General features: G+C 51.4%; 6 protein-coding genes across 6 annotated transcripts; 4 read left to right on the top strand and 2 right to left on the bottom strand.

Moving 5' to 3' along the window:
* Positions 1-334: 334 nt before the first annotated feature.
* Positions 335-2930, bottom strand: BP01DRAFT_376110 (uncharacterized protein; the record flags this gene model as incomplete). The annotated part of the gene is made up of 4 exons (XM_025576932.1): positions 335-1663; positions 1853-2430; positions 2491-2691; positions 2801-2930. 4 exons carry the CDS (start codon positions 2928-2930, stop codon positions 335-337), a joined length of 2238 nt encoding a protein of 745 aa, XP_025428625.1.
* Positions 2931-7094: 4164 nt separating this feature from the next.
* On the top strand, positions 7095-9833 carry BP01DRAFT_132069 (uncharacterized protein). The gene is made up of 3 exons (XM_025570476.1): positions 7095-7184; positions 7242-7393; positions 7474-9833. The coding sequence occupies exons 2-3, from the start codon at positions 7271-7273 to the stop codon at positions 9715-9717; spliced, it is 2367 nt and encodes a 788-aa protein (XP_025428624.1). The 5' UTR covers positions 7095-7184; positions 7242-7270; the 3' UTR covers positions 9718-9833.
* Positions 9834-16642: 6809 nt separating this feature from the next.
* BP01DRAFT_385298 (putative cyclin) lies at positions 16643-18227 on the top strand (the record flags this gene model as incomplete). Its single annotated transcript, XM_025577579.1, has 5 exons — positions 16643-16872; positions 16938-17019; positions 17078-17206; positions 17309-17636; positions 17773-18227. The coding sequence occupies 5 exons, from the start codon at positions 16643-16645 to the stop codon at positions 18225-18227; spliced, it is 1224 nt and encodes a 407-aa protein (XP_025428623.1).
* A 168-nt stretch (positions 18228-18395) lies between these two features.
* On the top strand, positions 18396-18785 carry BP01DRAFT_385297 (uncharacterized protein; the record flags this gene model as incomplete). The annotated part of the gene is made up of 1 exon (XM_025577578.1): positions 18396-18785. One exon carries the CDS (start codon positions 18396-18398, stop codon positions 18783-18785), a length of 390 nt encoding a protein of 129 aa, XP_025428622.1.
* Positions 18786-19117: 332 nt separating this feature from the next.
* cds1 (phosphatidate cytidylyltransferase) lies at positions 19118-21133 on the bottom strand. Its single transcript, XM_025570475.1, has 4 exons — positions 20816-21133; positions 20384-20756; positions 19541-20334; positions 19118-19489 (listed from the first exon to the last, which is right to left on the bottom strand). The coding sequence occupies exons 1-4, from the start codon at positions 20972-20974 to the stop codon at positions 19451-19453; spliced, it is 1365 nt and encodes a 454-aa protein (XP_025428621.1). The 5' UTR covers positions 20975-21133; the 3' UTR covers positions 19118-19450.
* Positions 21134-21603: 470 nt separating this feature from the next.
* On the top strand, positions 21604-24158 carry BP01DRAFT_359315 (putative DNA repair protein Rad26). Its single transcript, XM_025575649.1, has 2 exons — positions 21604-22229; positions 22289-24158. The coding sequence occupies exons 1-2, from the start codon at positions 21702-21704 to the stop codon at positions 24101-24103; spliced, it is 2343 nt and encodes a 780-aa protein (XP_025428620.1). The 5' UTR covers positions 21604-21701; the 3' UTR covers positions 24104-24158.
* Positions 24159-24779: the final 621 nt, after the last annotated feature.

Genomic DNA, 24779 nt, shown 5'->3' with positions numbered 1-24779 from the left:
ATAAGGACACAATGCATATGGCTTCAAGCCATAGGTTCTGCGAAGAATGAAGATCGTAGAGATAAGACGCGAACCAGAAGCAAGTACTGAGCTGAAGCAGGAGACACAAGGAATAACGTTTATGTGAAAGCTGAGAATAACAAACCCCCTACTCCTGAACGCCTCTCGCGTATGCGCCTGAAGGCCAGCCATTCAGTAATGCCGCAGCAGCAGCACGCTGGGTGAGATGTTAGTTTTCTCGACGGACGCAAAAGGATGAGCAAGGAGACGGACATACAGAGCTGTTGCCTTCTCAAATCAATCTTTTCTGGATTCTATGCATGCGTCGCACAGTCTATAGAAGCAGGTAGTGCCAGTCACGCCTCTTCATCACGTCTCGCCAATGGACTTTTTGCTTCTTGATGGGCCGGCCGATTGTCTTGATCGCGGGTGGTGGAACGTAAGCTCCATTCGGCCCCTGCTTAAGATTCATTGAAGGCAGCAGGTAGTTTGCCTCTGTGTAAATCTGGGGCGTGATGTCATCTGAAAGTCTCCAAACCTCTTTCAGTACGCGGTACATGCGGCCAAAGCTGCCATACTCTGCCCCTTCCCCAAGTAATTCGGATCGTGTCGCCAGTTTGTCGCGGAATTGACTTCCCGGAGTCGAATACACTCCTGTAATGAGCAAAGGCCAAACGATTGAACGGTCGAATCCCCAGGGCCCATCGGGGATGAATTGAAGGAGGTCGGCGACCGCTTGCACCAGGTTGGCTGTACTTTGCTGAGTGCGCTCATAGCCGGGCACGAGAGTGGAAAGATAAACCCGAGCCGCCGCGCGGAACACGGCAGTCACGTTCTTGGTCAGCTTTTCTGGAATCACAAGACCAGATGGTGAGCACGGGTCCTCCGGGCTACTTCCTTCCGCATACTCTAGTTGTCCACTCAAGGCAGATACGTGATGGCAGATAGAATATTCGTCAAGCCGTCGCTCCCGTTTCAAAGTGTCGAGACACGCGATCTCTGAGATCAAGTACATCACGCGATCATCACAGCCCATGAGCTCCCGCAGGCCAGTGGATACACCATTCAGATGCTTTGAGCGATATGTGTGCGCAAACTTGGGTGACTGACCTATCATCGTCGCGCCAAGAATATCAATCCATGTCGTAAGAGACATGTTGAACGGTAGCGGGACCTCGGGCTTCGCTTCGATTAATCCAAGCTTATTGACGAGATCTGCAGCTGCCGAAAAGTGCTCATACCACGGGATTTCCGGCAAGTAATCATCCGGTTCACCAACGGCGCAGTGAAAAAGTATTGTTGCCAGTGTTCCATCAAGCACTTTGTCGTGATTGTTATTGGTTTTCAGCGCCTGATGCAGGGCCGAAACTGACGCATACCGATGGCGCATGATATCGTCAACAACTTTATTATCAGCAGTCAAACTTGCGCCAGCGTTCACCGTCTTGACATGAATAGCAGACACACTAAGACAGCAGTGATAGTAGGATTTGTTTGTCTCTAGTGCTCGAATGATTTCGCGTGAGCGGGAACGGCTTCGCGGATGGATTTCAAGAATGGGGAATATCAGTGGTAGGACATTGTCGACGAAATGATAGAGTAGCGGTCGTTCAGCTTCATCTACGCTTGTAGATTGGAAGTAGGCCGACAAAGGCTGGTCATGCTGCAGATGTGTGTATTTCGTGCTGGTGATAGCCTGGGAGTTTTGTAAGTTTCCTTGGCTCGGCCCAGCGGTTGGGAAGGCTCTGCTGGCAGAGTTGTGGGAATCTGTTTCCTCAAGTCGAGGGTCAATCTGATAGGCGGGATATGAGCAAGAAGCCTGGGAGATCGACTGCTGGTTCTGCTGACGAACTTGGGGGGAGGCAAAATTCTGAAGGGCTTGTGAGCCAAATTGCTGCGTAAATGGCGGGGAAACCAATTGAGAAATATCCGGTACAACATCTTGGTGTAGCTGGTGGGGATACTGTGCACCGATAGTCTGGGAAAACGAGCCCGATGGCTGTGGCAAGGATGATTGTTGAAGTAGTTGCTGCGACACCTGTGCCTGGGAATAATGCGGAGTAATTTCCAAGGGCACTTGTGGGTGCATGTGCTGTGGCACAGCTTGCATTGTGTGTTGAACCGGAGGTGGTAGCGACGAATACTGCGACATCTGCTGGAGGGTTTGCGCCGTGTGCAGTGGCTGAGGGAGTGCAGAGAACGGTGGGAGTTGCGTTGGCATCTGCTCGGGCGCGACGCTAGTGAAGGAAGACGCAGTCGGATCTTGCCAGGACGGAAAGTCATTGAAGTCGAAGCCATATGGAGAAGACATTGACGGTAGGCTTGGAGTGGGCATATATGGGGTGTCCGATTCGTAAGAGCTTTCTCGTGACAGAGGCATATTCACATTGACGCGCCTCTTACTTGAAGGAAGAGTACGATCAATGAAATCTATTGCAACGTGTGTGGGAAACCAATTCGACTGAGTTCGAACAGAGTCTCACAACATACCTTGTAGGTTCTTCTCCTTCTCCATAACCTTGCCGACCCTGATTCTCCTTTTGATCCGCTGCATGTGTACGTGTCGTAGCTCGACATTTCTCCACCAGGTTGGTTCATTGTACTCGCATGTGATATCAAGCTTGCTGCATGACGAACACCTTGGACGATTCTCATCGCATTTTTTACGCCGCAGACGACATGTATAGCATCCTGCACAGAGACATGGTGTCAGCCCATGTGTATGTGAAAGAGTACTCAGCATATTCAACCCATTCGCGACCAAGAGAGTGAGTCGCGTAGAGATGTCGATGGCACTGACCGGAACGTGAGCGTCGGTAGGATCTGACAATTCTTTGGCCGGGACTCAAGGGGGGTATAGTGGGGTCGATAGAGTTGTCGTTCACCCAGATGGGCCCTGACCTGGACGATGATGCTACTGTGCCTGACATAATAAATGCGGGGATTTGTTTCCGAAGTGCCGTGTGTTCAAGATCGGTAGTCCGTGCCGGCTTCAAGGTAGATCACAGTCCCAATTATAAGTGTATCAATGCAAATCCGACTCCCTCTGCACGAGCCAGCCTAGGGGAAGAGTGCGAGAGAAATTGAAGTTGTCCAGGAATGTATAGATTGAAGACCGGAGATTGTCGACGACTGCGAGGCTTGAATTCAAACCAGCTGGTGTCGAACATGATGTCTTAATATCTTCTGGAGCAGGGTGTACCTTTATGTCTCTAGCGTGCGATAAAGCGTCATGCTACGATGCTTCTATTTTTTGACGTGGGCGGTAGAGCTAAACTGAAAATGCAGTGGACGGCACCAACATGCAAACCGCGGGCGGGGAAGATCTGACTACGAGCGACAACTAGTGGGCGACTAAGAGCTAAATTTGGGAGCGTTTGGTCTGGAGGTGCCTGGGGGTTCGCATCAAATTAGGACGCAGAAAAGTACTGGGGTCCCTGGTCAGGGTCTGCACCTAGTCGTCTGCCCTCGCGCTTCCCCAAGCATGAATTAAAAAGTGGACTGCATTCCCGGTTCCTGTCATTGTGCCCATCAGATTTTCACACTACTCGCTTTCTCGTCGACAGCTATTATAGCAGCTTTTTTCTGCCGGTTCCTTCGCTGTAGGGGAAGGTGACTTGCTGAATGCGAGAGACTGAAGGTACTGGAGATACTGTCTGCCTTCTGCCACAAAACACCCAATGACCCCCTGTCCAGACTGGGAAAGGGCCACTATTCATTGGTCGTAAGATAAGTCACGGCACCAGAATTCCTGTTTAGAGAGCCATTGGGCGACTGCTGAAACGACGTTAGAGAAGGTAGTGTGTGAAAGAGATGCAAGAGGTGCATGCCAAGCTTCTCCCTCCCCAGCATCATTGGTAGGAGTGGCCAGCCATCGGCGGCTCGGTGGGTTGGGATTGTGGGCGCTAAGCAGCATTTCAAGCATCCGTCACCAATCAAGAACCGACTCTGGCTGTGTGGCCCGTGCAGAAAAAAGCTAAGAAGTTAGGTACTAAGGTATTGATAAGATTCCCCTCTCAATTTGTCCTTGTCTGCTGCACCTGAATAGTAGTCCAAGGCTCTTGCATGATCCCCTAATTAGTAACCCTATTAACCGCCCACTAACTTACCTTAAGAGTCTCTACTTAATTGCTTGTTTGAGCGCTAATGAAGCATATATTAGACAGCTTAGCACCAAGATAACCGCTTAATTCCCCTTTTAGGCATTCTTGACCTCTTATTGCTATATTTTTAGCTCATGGGTTCGGCGGCATTCTAATTATAGTCGTCCCATGATTCGTCACACTAATGTCTTCCATGTGGTGGACGCATCATGAATATTCAGGACCCTTCCAAGTATAACGCACTAGATCGAACGAACCAGCTAATCACACGCCTGTGAATAGCAAATTAAGCGCAGAAAAAACATAATTAGTACCTTGTAGACGTGGATCTAGCAACCTATCTTCTCAATGCAGAGCCTTGGGGGGTTTGCTTTTCCAAGTCCACCCAGCTTACCACACTGCTGGTATTCTGTGCCAGCGACTAGATCTTGACACGCTTGACACGCTTTCCGAGAAGAGGGATACGCCGTGAGTGTTGACGCGCTAGCGGCTCCTCCCATCGAGACTTCTTATCCGGGAGAGCCATGCGACACGCTATCGTCCTATCTCAAGACTCAAATTCTGCGCTCGTGACATGACATGCAGTCAGCGCCGGAGTAGTGTGCCATCTTCAGGCGCAATGCCATTTGGGAAAACATGTTGGGGAAGGCATCGTTGACCGAGTACATTTCTAGAACACGGGTTCGTCTCGAAGTGGAGAGGTCGGGATGCACAAGGCTGCGTAGCCGAGATCGGGGTTCACTTTACCCGTTTATCGGAATCCACTATGACGCAAAAGATCTTGATCTAAGGATCTTAATCATCGCAAGGCCAGGCCGTATCAAGACTTTGCTGATCAGAGATATTGAGAAGGCTTGCTTGCCATGCAATATGTCGTATGGCAGAGATCTATAATCCAGAGCTGGACTGAGGTTTACTGTACTACTATTTGGGCTCTGTAAGTCCTAGAAAAGGAGGAGAGACTGTTCTCCTGGCTCAGGCTGTAGATTGCATCGTTCAAAGATGGCTGCCAAGATTCCAATGACGCAGAAGAAAATGAACCATTCTATTGATTATACAGTCCTTTGTGCTACCGCTTATTTTCAGCCCTATTTTCACAAGTACGTATCGGAAAATAATCTGCTTCCACTCCAATTGCAGATTTTCTGTCCCTGAACCGCATTTCAAAATGTTCCATTTAAACAACTCACCGAGATACTCGTCTGCAATCGAGGTGGTGAAAGTGTGGGTACGTAAATTCTGCCTTGAATGTGCGTTTGACAAGCACGAGTTCTCGTCATGTCGCACTCATCGTATGAAATAGAGAAAATTGCCCCTTTGTTCTTCATATAGTAGTGGTAGTTGACTTATCTATCATCAAGCAGAATAGTGAAACGCTCACGAGATGCAGGAGAAGCTTCGTTGGGTGCTCTGAGGTCACAACTTCAAGTGCAATAGAAGTTTGGGAACAGGAGCACAGCTTGGAAGACTGGCGACTATAAGTTAAAAGGGAAAGGGAAGCACAGCCCGCCGCGTTTCATATCACATGACTGGTGCATCTGCACATTGCGCATTAGCCTGCTTATGTCAGCACTGCAAAGACAGCATCTGATTTCCTCAGTATACTAGTTACTGTGAGGTGCCCGTACATATTGCACTTTACAGCTATTGCTGATTCGTAATCTCTGCCAGTGTGGGCAGGAGCTATTTTCTGCGCAAACTATCTTATGAACACCTCTTTGATGGTTTATATTGCCTTCTCTTGCTTCAATCAGCATCGCACGTTCGAGATAGAAGAGATTGCAAGAAAGTCCGGGCATTTTCCCTTCTCCCTTGTGCCGGCGAATCTATGAAAGCGAGGGCAGGCAATCTAGACAGTTGCTGCGTTGAGTTTAGGATCAAACCAGCATGTAAAACAGGCGGTGAGACAAAGCCATCCAGGAAGTTCGATCGAGATTGAGTCACAAAAGCTGGCTGTCACAGTAGATTACCGTGAGGGGTAATTGTGTCAAAGCTCCTAGTACTCCTACTTGGTTTCCCGGGTGAAGCCGCACCCGAGCACTCTCTAATTCGGTCCAGTGCTGAGCAGCACTGACCGACACCCCAGCATAGTTCCGAGAAGATGCTATTCCTGGAGACCTTAACCGCCCATCGTGGTAGGAAACACACTCAAAACCTCTTCTTGTAGCTATTCTTATCGTTGCACAATGATCTGAGGTGATTAAGGTGAAAGCCGGCTGCTCTAGTGCCTTTAGTGCCTATAGTGTCTGCCCACGACGGACCAACCCCGTTTCCCGTCACTCTGTCGTCCCGTCATCACAGTAGTAGCGCCCTTTACCGAGCCAGTGAGATTGTGTTGAGCCCTCTTCACTTGTGTGCCCATGGCCACGGTCCTCCCAGAAGATGCTAAATCGGGACCGTCTGGGGTGCAAGGTCGTAGGTTCATGGCCTGTAGCCAATGAGCGGAGCAATGAGCCCTGGGCGACCGCCTTCCAAGCGCTGGCATAATTCCAGGTTACAGAAGAGCGACGAATCAACTTCTCAGCACCCGGAGTCGGGACAAGGCGACAGTGATCTATTCGATGAGTACCATTCCTCCCCGCCTCATGCAAGTGCATGCTCAAACTGTCACATCCATCGATTCTCTCATGACAACGGCCACTCATTGCGATCGTACCCTAGGTCCTTGGTCGTGCTCTGTTCTTTTTTTATACCCAGCTGGGAGGTATTTTGGCCGCCTTGGTTCTACATATACGTGTCGAATCTCTGCTCCCCCTCGGATGTGATTCTCCGTCTACTAATTATCCCCTCTCTCACCTCCACGAAGATTGCCTGGCGAAAGAGGCCATGTACTGTTGCTTGTACAATACCTCGATCGAGTCAATCTCAATAGCGTCATCATACCTCCTTCGACCCGAATCCTAACCGCCTCGAGTGTTACACGCCATAGCCGTCACTGAGTCTCTAGCATAGGATTGCTTTGTTCAGAAGACTTGAATACTTTCATAACAGATAATTCGAGGTAGAAGCACATTGCTCTTGGCGGGATCCAGGAGCATTGGGCTTGGAGTCTCTCCTGAACCTCGTCCAGACACAAGTCTAGTATGACATCTCCTCCGCCTTCATATGCACATATAGGGCATTACTCATTCTGCTCAGGGATCAGAGAAGCAACAATTATCGAGAAAATGCATTACTTCCAGTCTTTAGCCGTGTCGGATACCGAATCGACAGAGATTCTAGACACGGATTTCGATTCTGACTCGAATGAAGACTATTCCGACATCTCCCCTAATCTCAGCGTTGGTTCGGTACGCTTAGACGTTTATCCCCACGTCCCATGCGCGGACGGCATCAAGCTAACTGTCGGGCTAATCGTTTATCTCTATAGCTCGCAGGTGATAGTGTCACAACTGCATCAACGCCGACCGACTCGAATCCAGAAGAACCAAAAACTCCGGATTCAACCGGCCTTACAGGGTTCCATTTCGCAATCGATGAGACACCGGTGAAGGGTCCTGTGGGACCCCATCTGTTTCGGATTGGGTCTGATGGGTCGGAACTCGGACAGTCCTTTGAAGTTGAGTTGACTATGGAGGATCTTAGCTCTGCACCAGCCACAATATCATTTTGCAGCTCAGCCTCCACACTTGAGCCCGACAGAGAAGATACGCCAGTACCCAAGAATCCGACCCAGAATGCCCTTACTTTATCCCAAGCTCAGCCAAATCGTTCAAGGCCGAACGAACGGGAAGTTTCGCATTGGTCTCCTCAAGATGTTGTCCTATGGCTGCAAAGTCAGGGCTTTGAGGATTCAATTGTGGAGAAATTCTTCATCAATGATATCACAGGCGCTATTTTACTGGAGCTTCAATCCGAGGACTTGAAGGAGCTTGACATCCAATCATTTGGGAAGCGGCATCGGGTTATGGGCTGCATCCGTCAGCTCCGTACCAAAACAACATCGGTGCTTTGTGATGCCCCTCAAGATAATTCGGATCCGGTCTGCAGAGAAGATACAACGACCCCCAACTCAATGGCAGCTCAGGTTGGAGTGGATTGCTCAAGTCCCTCACCCGAAGACGAGAAGCCTAGGTCCAAATCTGCTCAACAACGCAGACGTCAACGCAAGCGGCGGGATGGCGTGGATATCGTTCCCGAAGATTCTGTCTCGATCGTGGCTATTGAGCAGCTTTTGCCCAAGCTCCACATGTGCTCAAAGGGCGAGAACTGTCGGAAATGGCAAAAGCAGCAGGTAAAACTCACCAAGATGCTGCATGACTTACCCATTGAGGGTCTAGGTGGTTCGGTCGTCATTGCAGGGGACCCCGGAAATGCTGCTACGGCGCAGAACATGGCCAAAACTCCAAAGTCAGAAGTCACACCTTCTATTGTTGCGTCGTCCGATGCTCTGGGTCAGGTTCAGAACTCCAAATTTCAATTGTCACAGGACAAACTCAATGGTGTGCGGCCTCGCGATCCACAAGAGAATGTGCGCAACTTTCTCAACTTCCAACGATTGAGTGAGCTTCAGCCGGTAACCGATCCTTCAACTCCCCCCGTTGAGCAATTGTCGCCAGCCGCAAGCTCACCGCAGTCCGCCAAGGCCAGTGGCAATCTTTCCGAGAATCTTCGTCATCTTCCTAGACTCCGTATTCCCAGCACTCATGCGTCGACCTCCACTTTCTCGCCAAACTACTCCGCACAGCGCACCATCACCCCCTCAATACTGCGAAAGCACCAGGGCTTTTCTCAGCAAAGCTCCGTCCGATCATCGGGTATTCTCGAGGCAACTTTGTCGCCGTCTGATTACTACAGAATCGATTCTCACTACGGTCAAAGCACGCCATTCTCCGAGGTAGATGTTCCGCTTACTGCAATTCCAGCAGGGCCGATTTCTCGTGGTGGATCGCAATCGGTGCCCCCCAACATGCGGTTCGGTGGACAGATGCACCATGTTCCCGATTTGATTCCCCGGCCTGCCTCGACGAAAGCAGAGAACGTCTGGAGGAATGGCATGGTATGGAATAGTCGAAACCAGCCGAAGCTCGGTCGACTTGAAGAACGGTCACCATTACCACCGATTGATACTCCGGAAGATATGGAGAAGACTCCACGTGCTGCTCATTGCAGAACCCCCTTCACACCGCATGGGCCGAACAAGGTTGCTCACAGTGGGTGGATGAAAAAGCGCAAAAATGCACGGTTTCTTCGTCACGACTGGGAAGACCACCACTTTACTCTGCGTGGCACCCAGTTGGCAATGTATCCCGACGAGCAATCCTCTAGTCGAGAATCGAAGGCCCTCGAGTACATCGACGTTGATGATTATGCTGTGGCATGCTCCTCGTTTGCTTCCAGCTCGAAATTGACCGCTGCATTCAAAAAGACTGTTCTGAAACGCAAAGATGAAATTCAAGGGGAGACAGCGTTTACGTTCGCTCTGATTCCCTCCCCAACGAATGGCACCTTTGACAAGAGAAGCTTTTTCGTCAATGGTCCCAAAGCGCATTACTTCGCTGTCAAGTCACGCGATGAACGCATTGACTGGATGAGAGAATTGATGCTCGCGAAGGCACTTCGAAAGGGCCGCGAAAGTGGTACGTCTATCAACCACAACGGAAACTTTATTTAATTCTACACGCCTACACCAAAATTTCCTATATCGGCATCACTCCTATCATCTGAGTATGGCTATTTCGATACCCTTATGAGTTCGTTGTCTACAATTCCATCGACTCCCAGCCGCATGTATTTACTGTCTCTGCCCTTTGTTCATTCTTGTGGACTTTCTTATATTGTCTGTGCCAAACCTAACGACTTTATGACTACTACCCGAATTGTTTTGTCTCATCTAGCCTCTTGTGTTATAACTCTTGACATGATGTCTCTTTTGTCCGTGGCAGGTACAACACAGTTAGACATGATGTACGCTGATGAGCCGGGCTCACGCCTCGCTTGTTGCTTTGGTTGTTTTTATTATAGCCGGTACCTGGGAGCTGGATCTCCCTGACTATGAACAATTGGAACGGGCACATTGATCAATCAAGATGAGCAACTGTACACACGATGCAACCAAACGAGAAGAGTAATATATCGCATGTTCGAGAGCTCAAAAGTAGACATGAAGATCGTAGGGTAATTCGGTTACTAGCATCACTCGAGGCTGCGTAAGCGATATAATCTGGCGAGATTCATTGGCGAAACTTTACGTGGCACATGGGGCTATAAGATGATGAAATAAGGTCCCACGTAATGCTCCCATTAGCCGAACGATACACCGTACCATATGACCCTTTTCTCTCAGGGCGCGACAGGGAATCTCGAAACTGTTCGTCGCTACGGTGTATCGCTCATCAAGCCCCGAATCTCTGAGCGACCTGTTCCGTGAGAAGGTGAAGCCACCTCAGAGATTCATAGAGCCGCTCACGCGAGCTAGGCTTGTGAGCTGTTGTCATCAACTACCATACAATATTTCCAGCTACACCAGACTCTCTTGATCCTGCTACGGTCAGGAAGAGGCCAGTAAAAGTCACGCGCAACTGGAGGATGGCGTGTTTCATATCTGGGACTGGGCTGAAGTACTTTCTCCTCTTCCCCTCTCTTCCCCTCCCTCCCCTTTCCCCCGGCCGGGATACTCCATGCAGTCCGCAGGATGATGGGATGCAAGGGAGTCGAGGTCAGCACAACAGCGACACCTACCAATTCACACAAGGTTATCACACGGACCAGGATGTACGTGGGATGCCATTGGCGTTTGGTCCTGAAAGTAAGTAGCGGGGGTCTTCTTCCCAGCGGCTAATCATTCGTGGGGACTGGTTCGGCTCCTGCGGGTGGTGATCACGTTCCCCACTTCCCTGGTTAATATGGCCCGTCAATAGGTCCATTCCAGTGTGACGGTCTGTTCGCTGAAATGAAGCAACACTCGAATTACCTCTCCATTGCTGTTGCTGCTCTTGCTGTTGCTGCTCTTGCTGTTACTCTTGCTGTTGGTGTTGATTTTTTCGTCTACACTATCTCACCCTAAGGCTCTGTCCTGCTTGAAGGGGTGCAATCGCGATCGCCCGGGACCGGGGGAGCAACTCAAGTAGTGTGATAAAGTGTGGGCTCATCATACCCTACACATGAACCCCCACCCCCTCCCTCATGGCACGCCATCTGGATATGAGTGAGAGTCGTGAGCAGGCTGGCTACGACATTTCTGAATTGTCCGTAACCAAAAAGAACACATATATGAATGTGTGATACTATGGCGTTCAACCGAGCAACCAGTGAATTGTGCATAAACGCCCTGGTATGAGAAAGAACAGACTCTCGCCGTAGCCTAACAAGGTCGGCGGCTATCGATAGGTTGTCTGCCTGTTGCATCGGCTTCATTGGTCTATTTTCTGGACAAGGAAGGTCTTTAAAGAGGATGGCCCACCGAGCTAATATTGCCGGGGTGCCGGAATGAGATCGGGCTTTCTCTTAGCTTTGATATTAGTACAAAGTATGTGGGTTCGCCTTTCTGGTCCGAATCAATTGTTGGAACAACAAAACGGTCTGAACAGCCTTTCCACTATCTCTTTCCTCAACATCTTCTCCTTTTATTTCGTTGATTCCAACTTTCCCTGGCCGGTGGTGTGTCCCTTGATCACCAATTGCGACGGTTTGTACGGCACGTGTTTTGAAAGCAATCCAGGCTGCGGTGCCGACCTCGTCAATCTCCGCATATTCGATTGCATCCATGTTACCTCCCAGCCACCACCGTGTGTGAGCAGTCCTAGTAACAGAAGCAGCAGAGCCGGGGGGCGCAGAGATACAGTTTAGAGCGTTCAACAGCACACACCCACACGCACGCGCGCCCCAAACGCCATCATGGTCCAGATCACAACGCTTCGTGCGGGTCTTGCCCAGACCACCCAGGCTACCCGCATAGCCATGCGATGTCTTAATTCGGGCCGAGACTCACAGGAAACGTCTCAAAAAGCACTGACTCTGCTGTCCGATATTTTGGATCTTCTCTATCGCATCCAGAATCAGATCAGCTGGGGCGAGGAGAAATGGCATGTCGACCCTGCCCGTCTCTCCTCCTTAGCAGAAATGCTTAGCTGGTTTGACTCCACTGTCAAGTCTATCGAGCTGTATTTTCAGCCCGGCGGGGTCAACGTTGCATACTTCCGCAAACATCTGCTGGAGAAGACATTTCTGCCTCGCTTGGAGCAGTATAAGATCATCATGCTCCTGGCAATGCAGCCGGACTCCGAGTGAGTGTGCTCTTGGCTCGTGAACGGCCTGAGCACGAAGAACATCATACTAACCGTCACCGGGCTATAGGGATCGCACCTTACTGGATCAGGAGATAAGGTATACACTTAAGATGGCTCGCGATGTAGACTGTGGTATGAGACCCCGTCGAGCCATGCAGCAAATCCAGTCTATACTAACGCTTGTAGGACCATCAATCGATCTTCAATTTGAGGAAGATGCTCTGGGAATCACAAGTCAGCTGTGCTCAAACCAGTTCATTACGCTCGCGGACCTGTGCAACAGACGGCTCCGTGGGTCTTGTCGCTGGATCTTTGACCACAGTCAGTATAGACGCTGGCTGCTCGGTTCTTTTAAGACACTATATTGCATCGGTCCAGGTGAGTGTTGGATAATATCCTAAGCTGAGAATATCTCTAATATCTTCTCCCATGAGCGTAGCTGGTGCAGGAAAGACTTTTCTCGCGTACGATGGCCCTTGACACCTTGGAACTGTGTAGCATGACTGATAAGCATATAGGTCCGCTGTGGTTGATTCGCTCCAGAAGACGTTCACATCATCCGACATCGCAACGGTGTTCATTTTCTGTCAGGAAGAACGAACAAAGGAACAGACCTCTCTCGATATCCTCCGCAGCATCCTAGCTCAGCTTGTTTACCGAAAGCGGAGCCTCTCTTATGCAACCTCTTCTCTGTACTATTCCGAGTCTTCAGCAAAAGGATCAGCCTCCCCTAAGGCTTATCAAAGTGCTATTCGAGCAGAGGTCAACAGGTTTTCCAAGGTGTTCATTATCGTCGACGGCCTGGACCTGATTTCTGACAAGGATCGCATTCTTGGCCGGCTCAAGAAGCTTCCAGAACAGGCACAGCTCTTGGTCACCTTGAGAGAGGTATCTCAGATGGCGAACTCTTCAGTAGTCAACATCTTGGGAGCACCAGGTGATCTACAGATGTATGCCGTCTCGCGCATACAACAAGACCCACGGCTAAAGACGCTATTGGGAGGAGAATCAGACGCGAGTTGGCAGGATGAAGTTATCTGCACAGTTGTAGAAAAATGTCATGGGATGTGAGTGGCGCAATTTGCCTCCCAGACACGAGCCTCCGTGTCACACGCATGAGAACTGACATGTTACGTCTTTTCAGTTTCCTTCTTGCCAAGATTCACCTCGATCTACTTTCACGCTATGAGAATAAAAGTCTTTTGGAGCGAGCGGTTGCACATCTGCCAGAGAGTCTGAGTGAGGCCTATGGAGAAGCATTGAAACAGGTGGTGAGTCAGAATCCAACGGCTGCTCGCTACGTGTATTGGACTCTGTACGCCCTCCGGCCGTTGACTGTCGCGGAACTCAAATGTGCAACCAATACCCCCTTGCCCGATGACAAAGCCGGGGATGAGACTTTCGAACACACGTTACAGGCAAAGACAGCTGGAATTTTGACCGTCGATGCTGTAACGGGGACCGTGCGCTTCGTTCATCAGACGGCCAAGGGCTACCTGAATGGAACCGCCGCTCGAGTCTTCTTTCCAACAGCCCAAAAAGACATTGCGGAGGTCTGTTTAACGGCCATTACACCGGATGAGGTGGTAGATGACTGCTATTATAACAACAGAGCTACGCCTCGCACCATCAAGAGTGGGTTTCTCAACTACACCGCAACATATTGGGGCCACCATGCACGCGAGATGACCGACGACGAGCAGACCATCCAGGTCTTGACGAAAACGTTCTTGAACAAGCTACTGTGGAGACGGCCACCAATACAAGAGTCGGCTCCTGAACAAGGGCTTCCCAGCGCGTTCGGGTTGGGCAAGTATCCTAAAGACTGGGGTGGTCTTCACATTCTGGCTTTTTTCGGTATCATCCCCAGAGCTGAACGCCTGATACTCCAGGGTACTGCAGTGGATACCAGTGACAACTCTCTCAAGTTCACACCGCTGCACTGCGCCGCCTATCGAGGTAATGAAGAAATGGTCGAGCTTTTGCTAGAGCACGGAGCTGACATCAATGCGTTGACCCGAGACGGAAGCTCCGCGCTGCACCTAGCAACGTTGCACGGACATCGCAAGGTAATGAAGGTGCTTTTTAACCGACGCATTAACACCCAGATTGCAAACGAGCAGGGTGCAACTGCCCTTCAAGTGGCTGTGGGAACCGAATGCGACGAGTCTACCATCCCCCTTCTCGTGAAGAACAAAGTGGACGTCAATCTCCGCAACATCCACACTGGGGACACGGCTCTTCACCTGGCCGTGCGGTGGCGAAGGCCTCGTATCATTCTCTTTCTCCTTGATAAAGGCGCCTCCATCGACATGACCAATGAGGTCGGATTGTCACCGCTTCAACTGGCAGCTAAAGTTGACAATTGTGAGGCGATCTCGCTCCTCCTCCAGCGTTGCGCGCAGGTGGAGGCGCGCTCCCTCTCAGGATTCACGGCACTCCAGTTGGCTGCGCATGCCAAACACTGGGTCGCCTTCGATCTGCTCGTGATCGGCGGAGCAGATCTAAACGCCTGGAACAAGGAAGGCGAGACACTGCTACACGAACAGGCGCGCAAGTCGGCTAACACGGCGGTCGCGTCAAAGCTGCTCGACTTGGGAGCCAACATCGAAGCGCGCACTTCGCAGGGCTACACGCCGCTGCAGTGTGCGGCGCGTGCGGGCAACCGGACGATGTTCCTTTTCCTGCTGGATCGCGGGGCAGACATGAACGTGCAAACGCCTAAAGGGGAGACCATCCTGCACATCGCGCCGCCCATCAACGAGGATTGCCTTGATATCCTCAAGCTGACACTGGAATTCGGTCGCGACGTCTGTACCGTTTCTAGTCAGGGCTGGATGCCCATTCACCAGGCCGTACACGTCGCAACGGGCGTGCCGGACTTCGCTTTCCCTAAGGCTGCAGAGTACCTTCGTCTCCTCCTCGCTCACGGCGCCGATGTCAACGCCCGCGCCGCCTCTGCTGGCATCGAGACACCGCTGCACATCGCCGCCATGGCCATAATTCCCCGCCCTGCCCTCATCCACCTCCTCCTTGACCTCGGTGCCGACATCAATGCGATGACCGCTGACGGCAAGACCTCCCTCCACCTCGCCGCTGAACGAGGCCGAGAGTCCCTCTTTCGCATTCTTATTGATGCAGGTGCCGACCTCGCCCTCAAGGCACCCGAAAACACCAAGCCTTCCAACGACACTAAAAGCAGCAACGGCACCGGAACTACCGGCACTGTCATCACCACCACCACTACCACTATAACTGGCAGCGACGGTAAAGGGGGCGGCGGTACTACCGCCGTGGACCTAGCGCGCAAGAACCCCTTTGGTGCGTTCTGGTTCGATGACGACGGCAAACTTCGTCCCAAGAGGTTGGCTCTCGGCGACGAAGCCGAGCGTTGCGACAGTGTAGGCACTATCATAGAGGACATGAACCCCGATTGTTCAGAGGATGACACGGGCGAATCGACTCTCGTGGGTAGCGAGCATCCCTATGTGCTGGTTTGATTGCAGTGGTGTACTTTACCACCTCTGCCTCTGAGGCCGAGCAGGGAAGCAGTTCAGTCCTATCTCTTTCCGTTTCAACTATCTGGCCATGTTTACTTGTTCTTTTCTTTTCTTTTCCTTGTTTGTGATACCCAAACCCCGCTACCTTACCCTTTTGCCTTTCTCACCTTTATTTTAACCCTTTTTTCTTTCCGCATACATTTGAGCGTCGGTGAGGCTCAAGACTTTCGTAAGTGATTACAGCAACTACGATCGGGTTGAGTGCGGGTCACCAAGTCGCATATGGTGTACCTTAATGAGTGATATGAATGAGATGAGCTGATTGAATCGAGAATCGGGGCTCTGGAAATTGGGAGTCATGTTTATTTTTACATATTCCATGAATGAAATTGAATAGTCAACAGAACCATGATAAAATAGTGGTTGATAAATATTTTGAAGAAGTAGGTGGTGCCTTTGCAAGTACGAATAACCGCATGCCACTTCATCACTAGCTTGATGTCCGTAAAAATATTCTCAGCTTTGGGCATTTTTTTGCTTCCAGTTTCACTAGCTCATTGGCGAAGCTATTCACAATGGGTCTTTCATAACTCGTCGACTAGATCAGCCTTTTGGTCATGCACTGGTCTATATTAGTCATTTGTGCAGGTGCATCCCGCCGTATCACCTGACCGACTGATTGCGATTCTGGATTGCGCCAATCAATGAATGGCATTCAACCTCCTCTCTCAGGCTCAAATCCCCGACCATCAGCCATCATTCATTCTGCTGAAAGAGCAGCGCATGCAGCAGCATCTGAGATAGAAGCAAGATGGCACCCGACCGAAGAGAAGACGCGCATTCATCCACACCGCCCGACACCACTGCGGCCCCAGATCCGCCGCCCATCCATCCTTCGTTCATCCAGGTTGCCAAGCCGTACATCTTCGAGCAGACCATCCAGCAATGTATTGCCGCCATGGGTGTCAATCCGCTGCGCGAGGAGTCCCTCCGCCTGCAGGGAGTAACCTGGGTTGATAACGTCCGACGCAACTTGAATCTGTATGTCTACATCTCTTTTTTGGTTATCTTTCATGCAGAAAGTCAAGTTAACATCTCATGCATAGCCCAATCCGCACCTTCAACACGGCGGTGGTGTACTACCACAAATTCCGACTCGTCCATCCCGACAACGAGTACAATTACAATGTAAGTCTTCGCAGCCTCTCTATCCCAGAAACACATCAATGCTAACAGATCTCTTCAGGATGCCGCTACAGCTGCTCTCTTCACAGCCTGCAAGGTCGAGGACACGCTCAAGCGATCCCGCGAGCTCGTCTGTGCAGCCTATAACCTCAAGGTGCCACCCCAGGAGCATTTGGCTCCTGACAGCCAGGTAGCGCTCCCTCTGAATTCATCTCATCGTCCCCCAAAATCACACTCATCCCTTCCCTTCCCACCTAAGTATCATAACACCAGACTAACCAGCAAAAAACAGGTCTTCGACTTACCCGCCCGAGGCATCATCGGCCTCGAGCGTCTGATGCTGGAATCATCCGGCTTCGACTTCCGCACGCGTCACCCGCAAAAGACGCTCGTCAAGCTGGCGCGGAAGTACGGGCTGACCTCGCAATCTGAGGTCTCGACTGTCGCCTACCGCATCGCCCAGGATCTGTACCGGACCTACGCGCCCATCAAACAGACCACCTCGACCATGGCGTTCAGCGCTCTGGAGCTAGCGGGGCGACTCCTGGACCAGCGCATCCCGGAGGTCGAAGCGGGCGTTGACTACAAGGATTGGAACACGAGTCGGGAGGAGGTTATGGGTTCGTGTCTCCCCCCTCTCGCACCCCTCTTTCATTTATCAGTCCTCCCTGGAATAACGGATGGGCTAGTGAGCGCCCGTCCTGATTCAGCTCAACCACACCACCGTAAGAACAACCGACTAACCTGTACAAACAGAAACCCTCCTCGACATTCTAGAACTCTACACCCACAACCGCGCTCAAACCACCGTGGGCCCACACTTCCCCGCAGACCGGTTCCTGACCGTGCGCATCCCGCTCAACTCCGAGGCGGAAGAGAAGAAGCTACCCCGGTACACGCACTGGGTCGAGCCGAAGCCGAAACCCCCTCCCGCCGCGCCGCGCGGTCCCAAGGGGAAGGGCTATACGAACGGCACCAGTCACAATAGCAACAACGGCAGCATCAACAGCCACACTCTCGGTAACAGTGCAGCAGACAAAGACAAACCGGACCACCCACTCACTCCCGTTGCCGCTAACGGGGATCGCCCGAGAGCTGGAGAGAAATACGCTGTGCGGTTCATGTTGGAGCCCGACCGGGCGGAGGTGGAGCGGGCGCGCGTGGAGGAGTATTTCCGGGTGGAGGTGGAGGAGTATGAGGTTGAGGAGTGAAGGGGACCCCTCTTCTTCTTTTGAACTTTGGTATTCCATTCTTTTGGTGGGGCTTGGGGGATTTGGGATCTCTGATTTGGAGGGATGGGAGGGGTTGATGTGGCTTGTGTGGTTGGAAGATGAGATTCGCAAGAGTACTCCCAGCTGAGACGGAGGAGCAGCTGGATCATGGCTGCTGCTGCTGCTGTTGCTGCTGCTGCTGCCGCCGCTGCCGCTGCCGCTGACGCCCATGCTCTTCAAGGCACGGTGCAAACATCCATCCTATCGTTATCGAGCGAAGCACGCGGTCAAGTCTTAGGTGTGCGAACAGAGGCATGCCACCTCTGCGCCCGCGAGCCTCCTCACGGCTCTCAGCCGGAGACAAACACTGATTCTGCGCTTGTATCCCTCCAAAAGCTGAAAGGACCGGGTCTGCGTTACCCCCTAGTTGCCGCGGTCAATGATGAAGAGGGGTTCAGGGGTTGTTGTCAGGCTGGAGGCAAGGCGCATCCACAACAGCGAACACCAACCGATTTGCAACTTATACTGCAGGCGCCACTGCATATACCAACACAGTAACCTCATACCATTACAAGAGATAAGAGAAGACTGTTGAATGGCAGATTGTATGTACCACAATTATTTCCCAATCTGTGTCGAAGAATGCCAAAAAGAAATCATCATTAAGCAGATGTGGAAGCATCACCACAATTACAACCAAAACCAAGGTAAGGCGCAACCAGCAAAATTGCTATATATCCACAATTTTACAATATAAAAAGACGTCTACCTACTGAGACATGGCTTCATCCCTGTGCCGCCACCGACCACAACACGCAATTAGAAGCTCAAGGAACGAGAAGTCCGCAAATTAGTAAGGCAATCAAGTAGCGTAGGGGACAGACCCCCAATTGCCTCACTTCCCGTTGATGACTCCAACGTAGTCTTTTTGTTCGCGCGAAGGGCGCCCCGGGTGTTCATGGTGGTACAGCGGATGGTATGTGCACATGTCAAAGAGAACCCGAATGTTGTAGACGAGCCTAGCAAGTCCGGTCAAGTGTGTCCATCAGACCGAGGCGCTCGGGAGGATGAGAAAACGAGTAGATTATAAGAAGCATATTTTGGTCGTAAGCTCAAGTATGTAATTTCTCCGAGAAACTCGGAAGAAGGGAGAAATAAATGAGGACTTCATCACGGAGAAAGGTCTCCGAACAAGAATGGGTCATCAAAGGGCGGGGGACGCTCTAGCGGCGCTTGTGCTCGGTGTTCAAGCACTCCAAGATCTGTAGCCATGTCAGTGACTTCGTGGTTACAACGAGCTTTGCGGAGCCTACCGTTTCAGATACAGTTCCTTGATTGTACAAATACTTGCCAAGGCCACGGACCACCTCCAGTTGTTCCTCCACAGTGAGTCCGGTGATGGCGGCCTCGATGATATCCCCAACGCTGGCTTTGTAGACAGCAATGAAGCTGTGGTAGTACATGTAGGAAAAGAATCCCATGATGAACTGGCAGTCCATCCGATCGGTAATGCCACCGTGGCCGGGAATCGACTCGCCAAAGTCTTTAATCTTGAACGTCCGCTTCAGCCCGGAGGCAAAGAAGCCGCCAAACGGAGCAATGAGAGAGGCGAAAGTGGCAAAGACCAGAAGGTGGAACTGCATAGGCTCGATGTAGAAGGTCTTCTCCACACCAGTCCAATCCGGGAACGAGTACGGCTGAGGGACAAAGGCCGGGTTGGGGGTGCACTCGAGGCCGGTCAACACATTCGAACCAAGATCATTCACGGGGCAGATGAAGTACTTGTAGCGCATGAGAATGTTGGTGATACCGATTCCGAAGATGATAGTACAAATCCATGCGCCAATGAACCCTTCAACGGTCTTTTTGGGCGACAACTGGATGAGCTGGGTGCGACCAAACGTAATACCGCAGACATAAGCGAAGATGTCATTGACAATGACCAAAGAAGCTGGGAGGAAGAACCAGATCATTCCCTCAAGGACGTTGTTCATGACGAAGTGCGCTTGAACAACGATGAGATACAGGGCCATGTGTGTCCAGGCGAATTGAGTGAATTGGAACCGGTAGTGTCCCTTTTGCAGGGATGCGACGAAGAAAACAAATCCTGACCGATTAGCAAAGCTAGACACGCAGGTCTCCTAACAAGAACTTACCCATGACATAGAGCATAAAGCTGATGAACCGGTGGTGAGTGGCCAGAGGGAGCAATACCTTGTCGACCAATAGGATATGCTTGAAATAATAGATGACGCTCTCTCCATACAGAAAGTACATTGTAGTCGCCAGGAAATACCAATTGAGGGACTTGGTGAAGCGAAGGTTCTTCTCTTTACTGGGCACATTGGCAATCGCAATGACCTCCTTGAACGAAACGATCTGAACAGCGGTGACGATGCCCAAGATGTAGATGTGGCCGGAGAACAGGACGACGAAGAAACCGAAGATCATGACAAAGGTCCATATCGTGCGGGTGATGAAAGTCTGTTTCTTCTTCTCGTAGTCGGATAGCTGAGGTTTGTCGGATTTCTGGTTGGTCAGCATATCTGTTTCCAAATGTGCACCTCAATGGTGATGCAGTTGCTCACCTCTTCCGGAATCGTGGCTGGCTTCGCGACGGAGCCGTCTTTGGACGGACTACCCGGATCAGACAGGATATCGCTGGCCTCGGAGATACTGGACCGACGTCCCTCCGAGGCAGTCGACATCCTGTGAGGGAACCTGACGTTGCGACGGGATTTTGACATGGTGGGAGAGTATGTATGTACAGACGGAGGGGGAAACCGGAGCTGCGCGGGAGCTTGGGTTGACGAGCGCGGGGCCGGATAGGCGAAGCTGGCGAGAGCTTGGGAGCTGAGGAAAAGGTTCGGAAGGGGCCGAACCAAGCAAGGGTGGAACTGATCAGAAGAGAAATAGTGAAGAAGAAAGGGGGTAGAGAAGAGATGCCAGAAGCAAAAAAAACAAAAAGGGTCAAGCAGCAATGATCGTCGTCCTTAATGAAATTTCATGTGAACTCGCGACCGAGGAATGAAGACAACAGGTAGACGTGAATTGCAGACCACAGGATCAAGGAGTTCTGGGCCTAATACTATTGCAAACCCCGAGTGACCACTTGAAGTGTACGACCGTCCCCAGAAGAAATATCGAGAGAGGAGCAGAGACTTTTTTTCGGGGGAGAGGAGGTGGAGATGAAGGTGGAGGAGGAGAATGAAGAGGGAGAGGGAGATCAGAGAGAGAGAGAGAGAGAGAGAGAAGGGGAGAGAGAGTAAGCCGTCGGGATTTCTTGATTACGCGCCCTCCTTCCCCCGTCGACGTCAGTCGGTCCCCGTCTCTCCCTTTTTTTTTTTTCTAATTTCTCTTACCCTCCCGCATTCATCTACGCAATAACTTTCTTTTCATTTGCTGAGACCTCTCACTACTTCTACATCCCCTCTTCTAAAACGTGCATCTCATGGCGATCGTCCATCGCTGGGTATGGAAGAAAACGATGATGATTTCTTCTCCGACGATGGCTTCGACGACCTGCCACCGGGTACTCTCTACCAACTCGAACAAAATGCATACCGTGCCACACAGGCTCCTGGCCCCTCCCAACAACAGCCCCTGCCTGATTTGAGGGCTTCTTCTCGTACTTACGGCCACCCCAAGCATACGACTGTCGCCGAAGACAATCGTGGGGCCTCGAATGCCACTTTACAACCTCCGCCGCGCCTACATACTGGTTTGACCAATGACTACGACGACTGGGACATAGGCGAACTTGACGCAGAAGTACTGGACAACGGCGTTGCCATTCATACCGATAATGCGCTCAAACAAGCCTCTGTCTTCGCTACGCCTGCCCATCACAATGACCCCCAATCTCATGCCGAAGCCACTGGTGACCTCCAAGCCGATGCGGATGACGAGTATGGAGATTTGCCCGATCCCATGGAAATTGAGGGAGGAGGGTCCTCTCAATACGCTGAGCTACATAGGACTCATGCCGAACTAAGCGAGAAGGTAACGCCAGCATGGGATAAGTGGAGACCATACGGCTATAGAACTAATCATGGAAATAGCTGGCGATGGAGAATGAACGATATAACCAGTTATTAGAGGAGCTCACGGCAGCAAGATCCATAGCGGAAACGAAAACTGGAGAGATCGCGATCATTCGAGCCAACCAGGCAAAGGTCACCCAGGACTATGACCGACAGCTGGCGGCGCTGCGCAAGGCAATGGCCGAGCAGGCCGCAAGACACATGGAAGAGGTTGAGGCTGCTCGTGCAGAAGGGAAGATGCTCGCCACAGAGAACGCATTCCTCAAACAGGATCTGGCCGAGGAAGCGATGCGCAGTCACCAGTTGAAGGCAAAGGCTCAAACGGAGGATAAAGCGCCACCTGTCACTCCGAAGAAATCCAGAATCCTACCGTTTCGAGATGGCTTTGACGATGATGAAATCCTTGCCATCTCACCAACAAAGTCGGCGAGGTCGAAACGCGCCACGCCCACCGGGCCTGGAAAGAGGAAGAGAAAGCTCAGCCAGGACAGCCCAACGCCATTACAGTTGAGTCCACAGGCAGAGCTCCCGCCGGACGACCCACCACCAGAACAATTGTCTGACGATGCCATGATTGACGTCCCGGAACCGTTTGTCCCAGAGACTAGGAGCTTCGACGCCAGCATTGTGAAGCGTATCTTGAATCACTCCACAATCCCAGATGGCCGTCCGGACATTGAGGTAATGGCTGGGCTGGCGTTTCCCTCCGACCCTCAGCAGATGATATCTACGCTCCTCATGGGTGAAATGGCAAAGCTCGACTTTGGCAACTACATGGTGGAGTACGGGCGGGCCATCATCTCATTATGGGGACGTGCGTTGAGCGAGAAATATTACATCCCGATCCCGATGTTCATGTCGATAATGGGATTTTTGATTTCACTCGATGTGCAAGCACACGACCCGGATTTGATCAAGCACTTAGTACCCATCTTACAGGATTCTGGCGATGTCAACGGCGTGCCCCGCTTTAAGCATTCGCCTGTGTCCCGACAGAACCTGGGCCAGGTAAGGAAAACACCGTTGTCGCAATTGGAACCATTGGTCGATTCGACCAAGGCATTGAATCTTCTATTCCAATTGGCCTTTCGACGGATGCACGTTGAGCGTGAGTTGGCAACGTTCTGGCAATACATGCGCTACGACTTTGTCTTGATGATGTTGAATTGCTCGCAGCGACTGCGAGACATCAGCTTGATGCTTCGCCTATTGTCGACTAGTATTCGAGATGGCTCGTTCGGGTCGATCCAGAGCACGGAGCAGGACCAGATCGCAAACGAAAATTACATTGTAGACCGCGTCGCCAACTTGCTAAGCGAGACTCCTCAGCTAGATGAAGGGCAGAAGCCTTATCTGCCATGGGAAGTATGCGATATGCGGCGGGAAGCGTTGTCCTTTTTGACCACGGTGGCGTTCAATTCGCAAGCACCGGAGAGCACACACGGCAGTATGATCCTGGCATCCCATCCCACCGTGCTCGCTCGGGTGATTCGGGCCATGCACGATGAGGTGCATGCGTTATATAGCATGCCGCCGACCAAAGATCTTCACTCGTCCATGATCAATGGGCTGATGAGGCTTGTATATGGGGTAATCCAGCGCCACCGTGATGCGGTGGATCTACAGGCGAAACTCTGTCGCGTGGCGGGCGGAAAGCAGAAGTTCCTGGTTGTTTTGACGCGACTGGCTTTCAGTGAAGGATTGTTGCTGGAAGCAGGCATTACGGATGAGACCGTGGAAATGGCGCATGAGATCCTCGACGATGCGGTGAATCCGCAGGAAGCAGAGGCGCTGTTGGAGGCGTTCCCTAACGCCAATCGAGAGGGAGATTGAGCGAGGAATTTTGATAGTAAGGACGAATGTGTGATAATGGGTTATGATTAATGAAACATCATTTCATGCGACACACACAAGCATCTTTTCAAGAGAATAGGAACGTCGTAGGTGCACGGCACGTCGTAGGTGATGACCTGGGCAACACGGTGACTTAATACCAGCGAGATTACAGGGTCATGAGGTCCGACTTCATCAGATACGCAACACGGGATAAAGTGCCTACATATTCTCTTCTCCATAACCCCGCACAAGGCGAAGCGATGATGAAAAGAAAGAGTATCCCGAAGGAAGAGTGCCAAAGAATACGCCTGTCAATGACCCGAAGGCCGTTGAACAGACTGTTCCGCCGCGCTGTGCAATGCAGGGACCAATCTGTGGTGGACCGCCTTCTTGATCGCAGCCACCCAAACAAGGTAAGTATGAAGAAAAGAAAGAAGAAAAGAGTCTAAAAGAACGGCGGGTGGACGACGCTTATATACCAGAGGTGGGGGCGGTGAGTCTGCGCTACTCGCAAGCGAGACTTTCTCCGGCCAATCAGAGAAGCTATAAGTGACCGAGCCATGTCTGCCTCAATCCTCAGGCTATAACAAGCATCCCAGTCCCCGGCCAAGATCATGTGCTGCTCAGATCACGTGCCCTGTCGGCAGCGAAGTTTTGGCCGCCGGCGATAGTT

The sequence above is a fragment of the Aspergillus saccharolyticus genome, assembly GCF_003184585.1.
Source record: "Aspergillus saccharolyticus JOP 1030-1 unplaced genomic scaffold BP01scaffold_33, whole genome shotgun sequence".
Taxonomy (NCBI): Eukaryota; Fungi; Ascomycota; class Eurotiomycetes; order Eurotiales; family Aspergillaceae; genus Aspergillus; species Aspergillus saccharolyticus.
Note: the sequence above shows the minus strand (reverse complement) of the source record. Positions and strands in the feature narration are given on the sequence as shown.

Coding starts and splice junctions, on each gene's coding strand:
- BP01DRAFT_132069 (XM_025570476.1), top strand. CDS start 7,271: ATGCATTACTTCCAGTCTTTAGCCGTGTCGGATACCGAATCGACAGAG. Junction 7,394..7,473: donor CTAATCTCAGCGTTGGTTCG/GTACGCTTAGAC, acceptor TTATCTCTATAG/CTCGCAGGTGATAGTGTCAC.
- BP01DRAFT_359315 (XM_025575649.1), top strand. CDS start 21,702: ATGGAAGAAAACGATGATGATTTCTTCTCCGACGATGGCTTCGACGAC. Junction 22,230..22,288: donor ATGCCGAACTAAGCGAGAAG/GTAACGCCAGCA, acceptor TCATGGAAATAG/CTGGCGATGGAGAATGAACG.
- cds1 (XM_025570475.1), bottom strand. CDS start 20,974: ATGTCAAAATCCCGTCGCAACGTCAGGTTCCCTCACAGGATGTCGACT. Junction 20,757..20,815: donor CAGCCACGATTCCGGAAGAG/GTGAGCAACTGC, acceptor CTGACCAACCAG/AAATCCGACAAACCTCAGCT. Junction 19,490..19,540: donor AAGGAACTGTATCTGAAACG/GTAGGCTCCGCA, acceptor ACATGGCTACAG/ATCTTGGAGTGCTTGAACAC.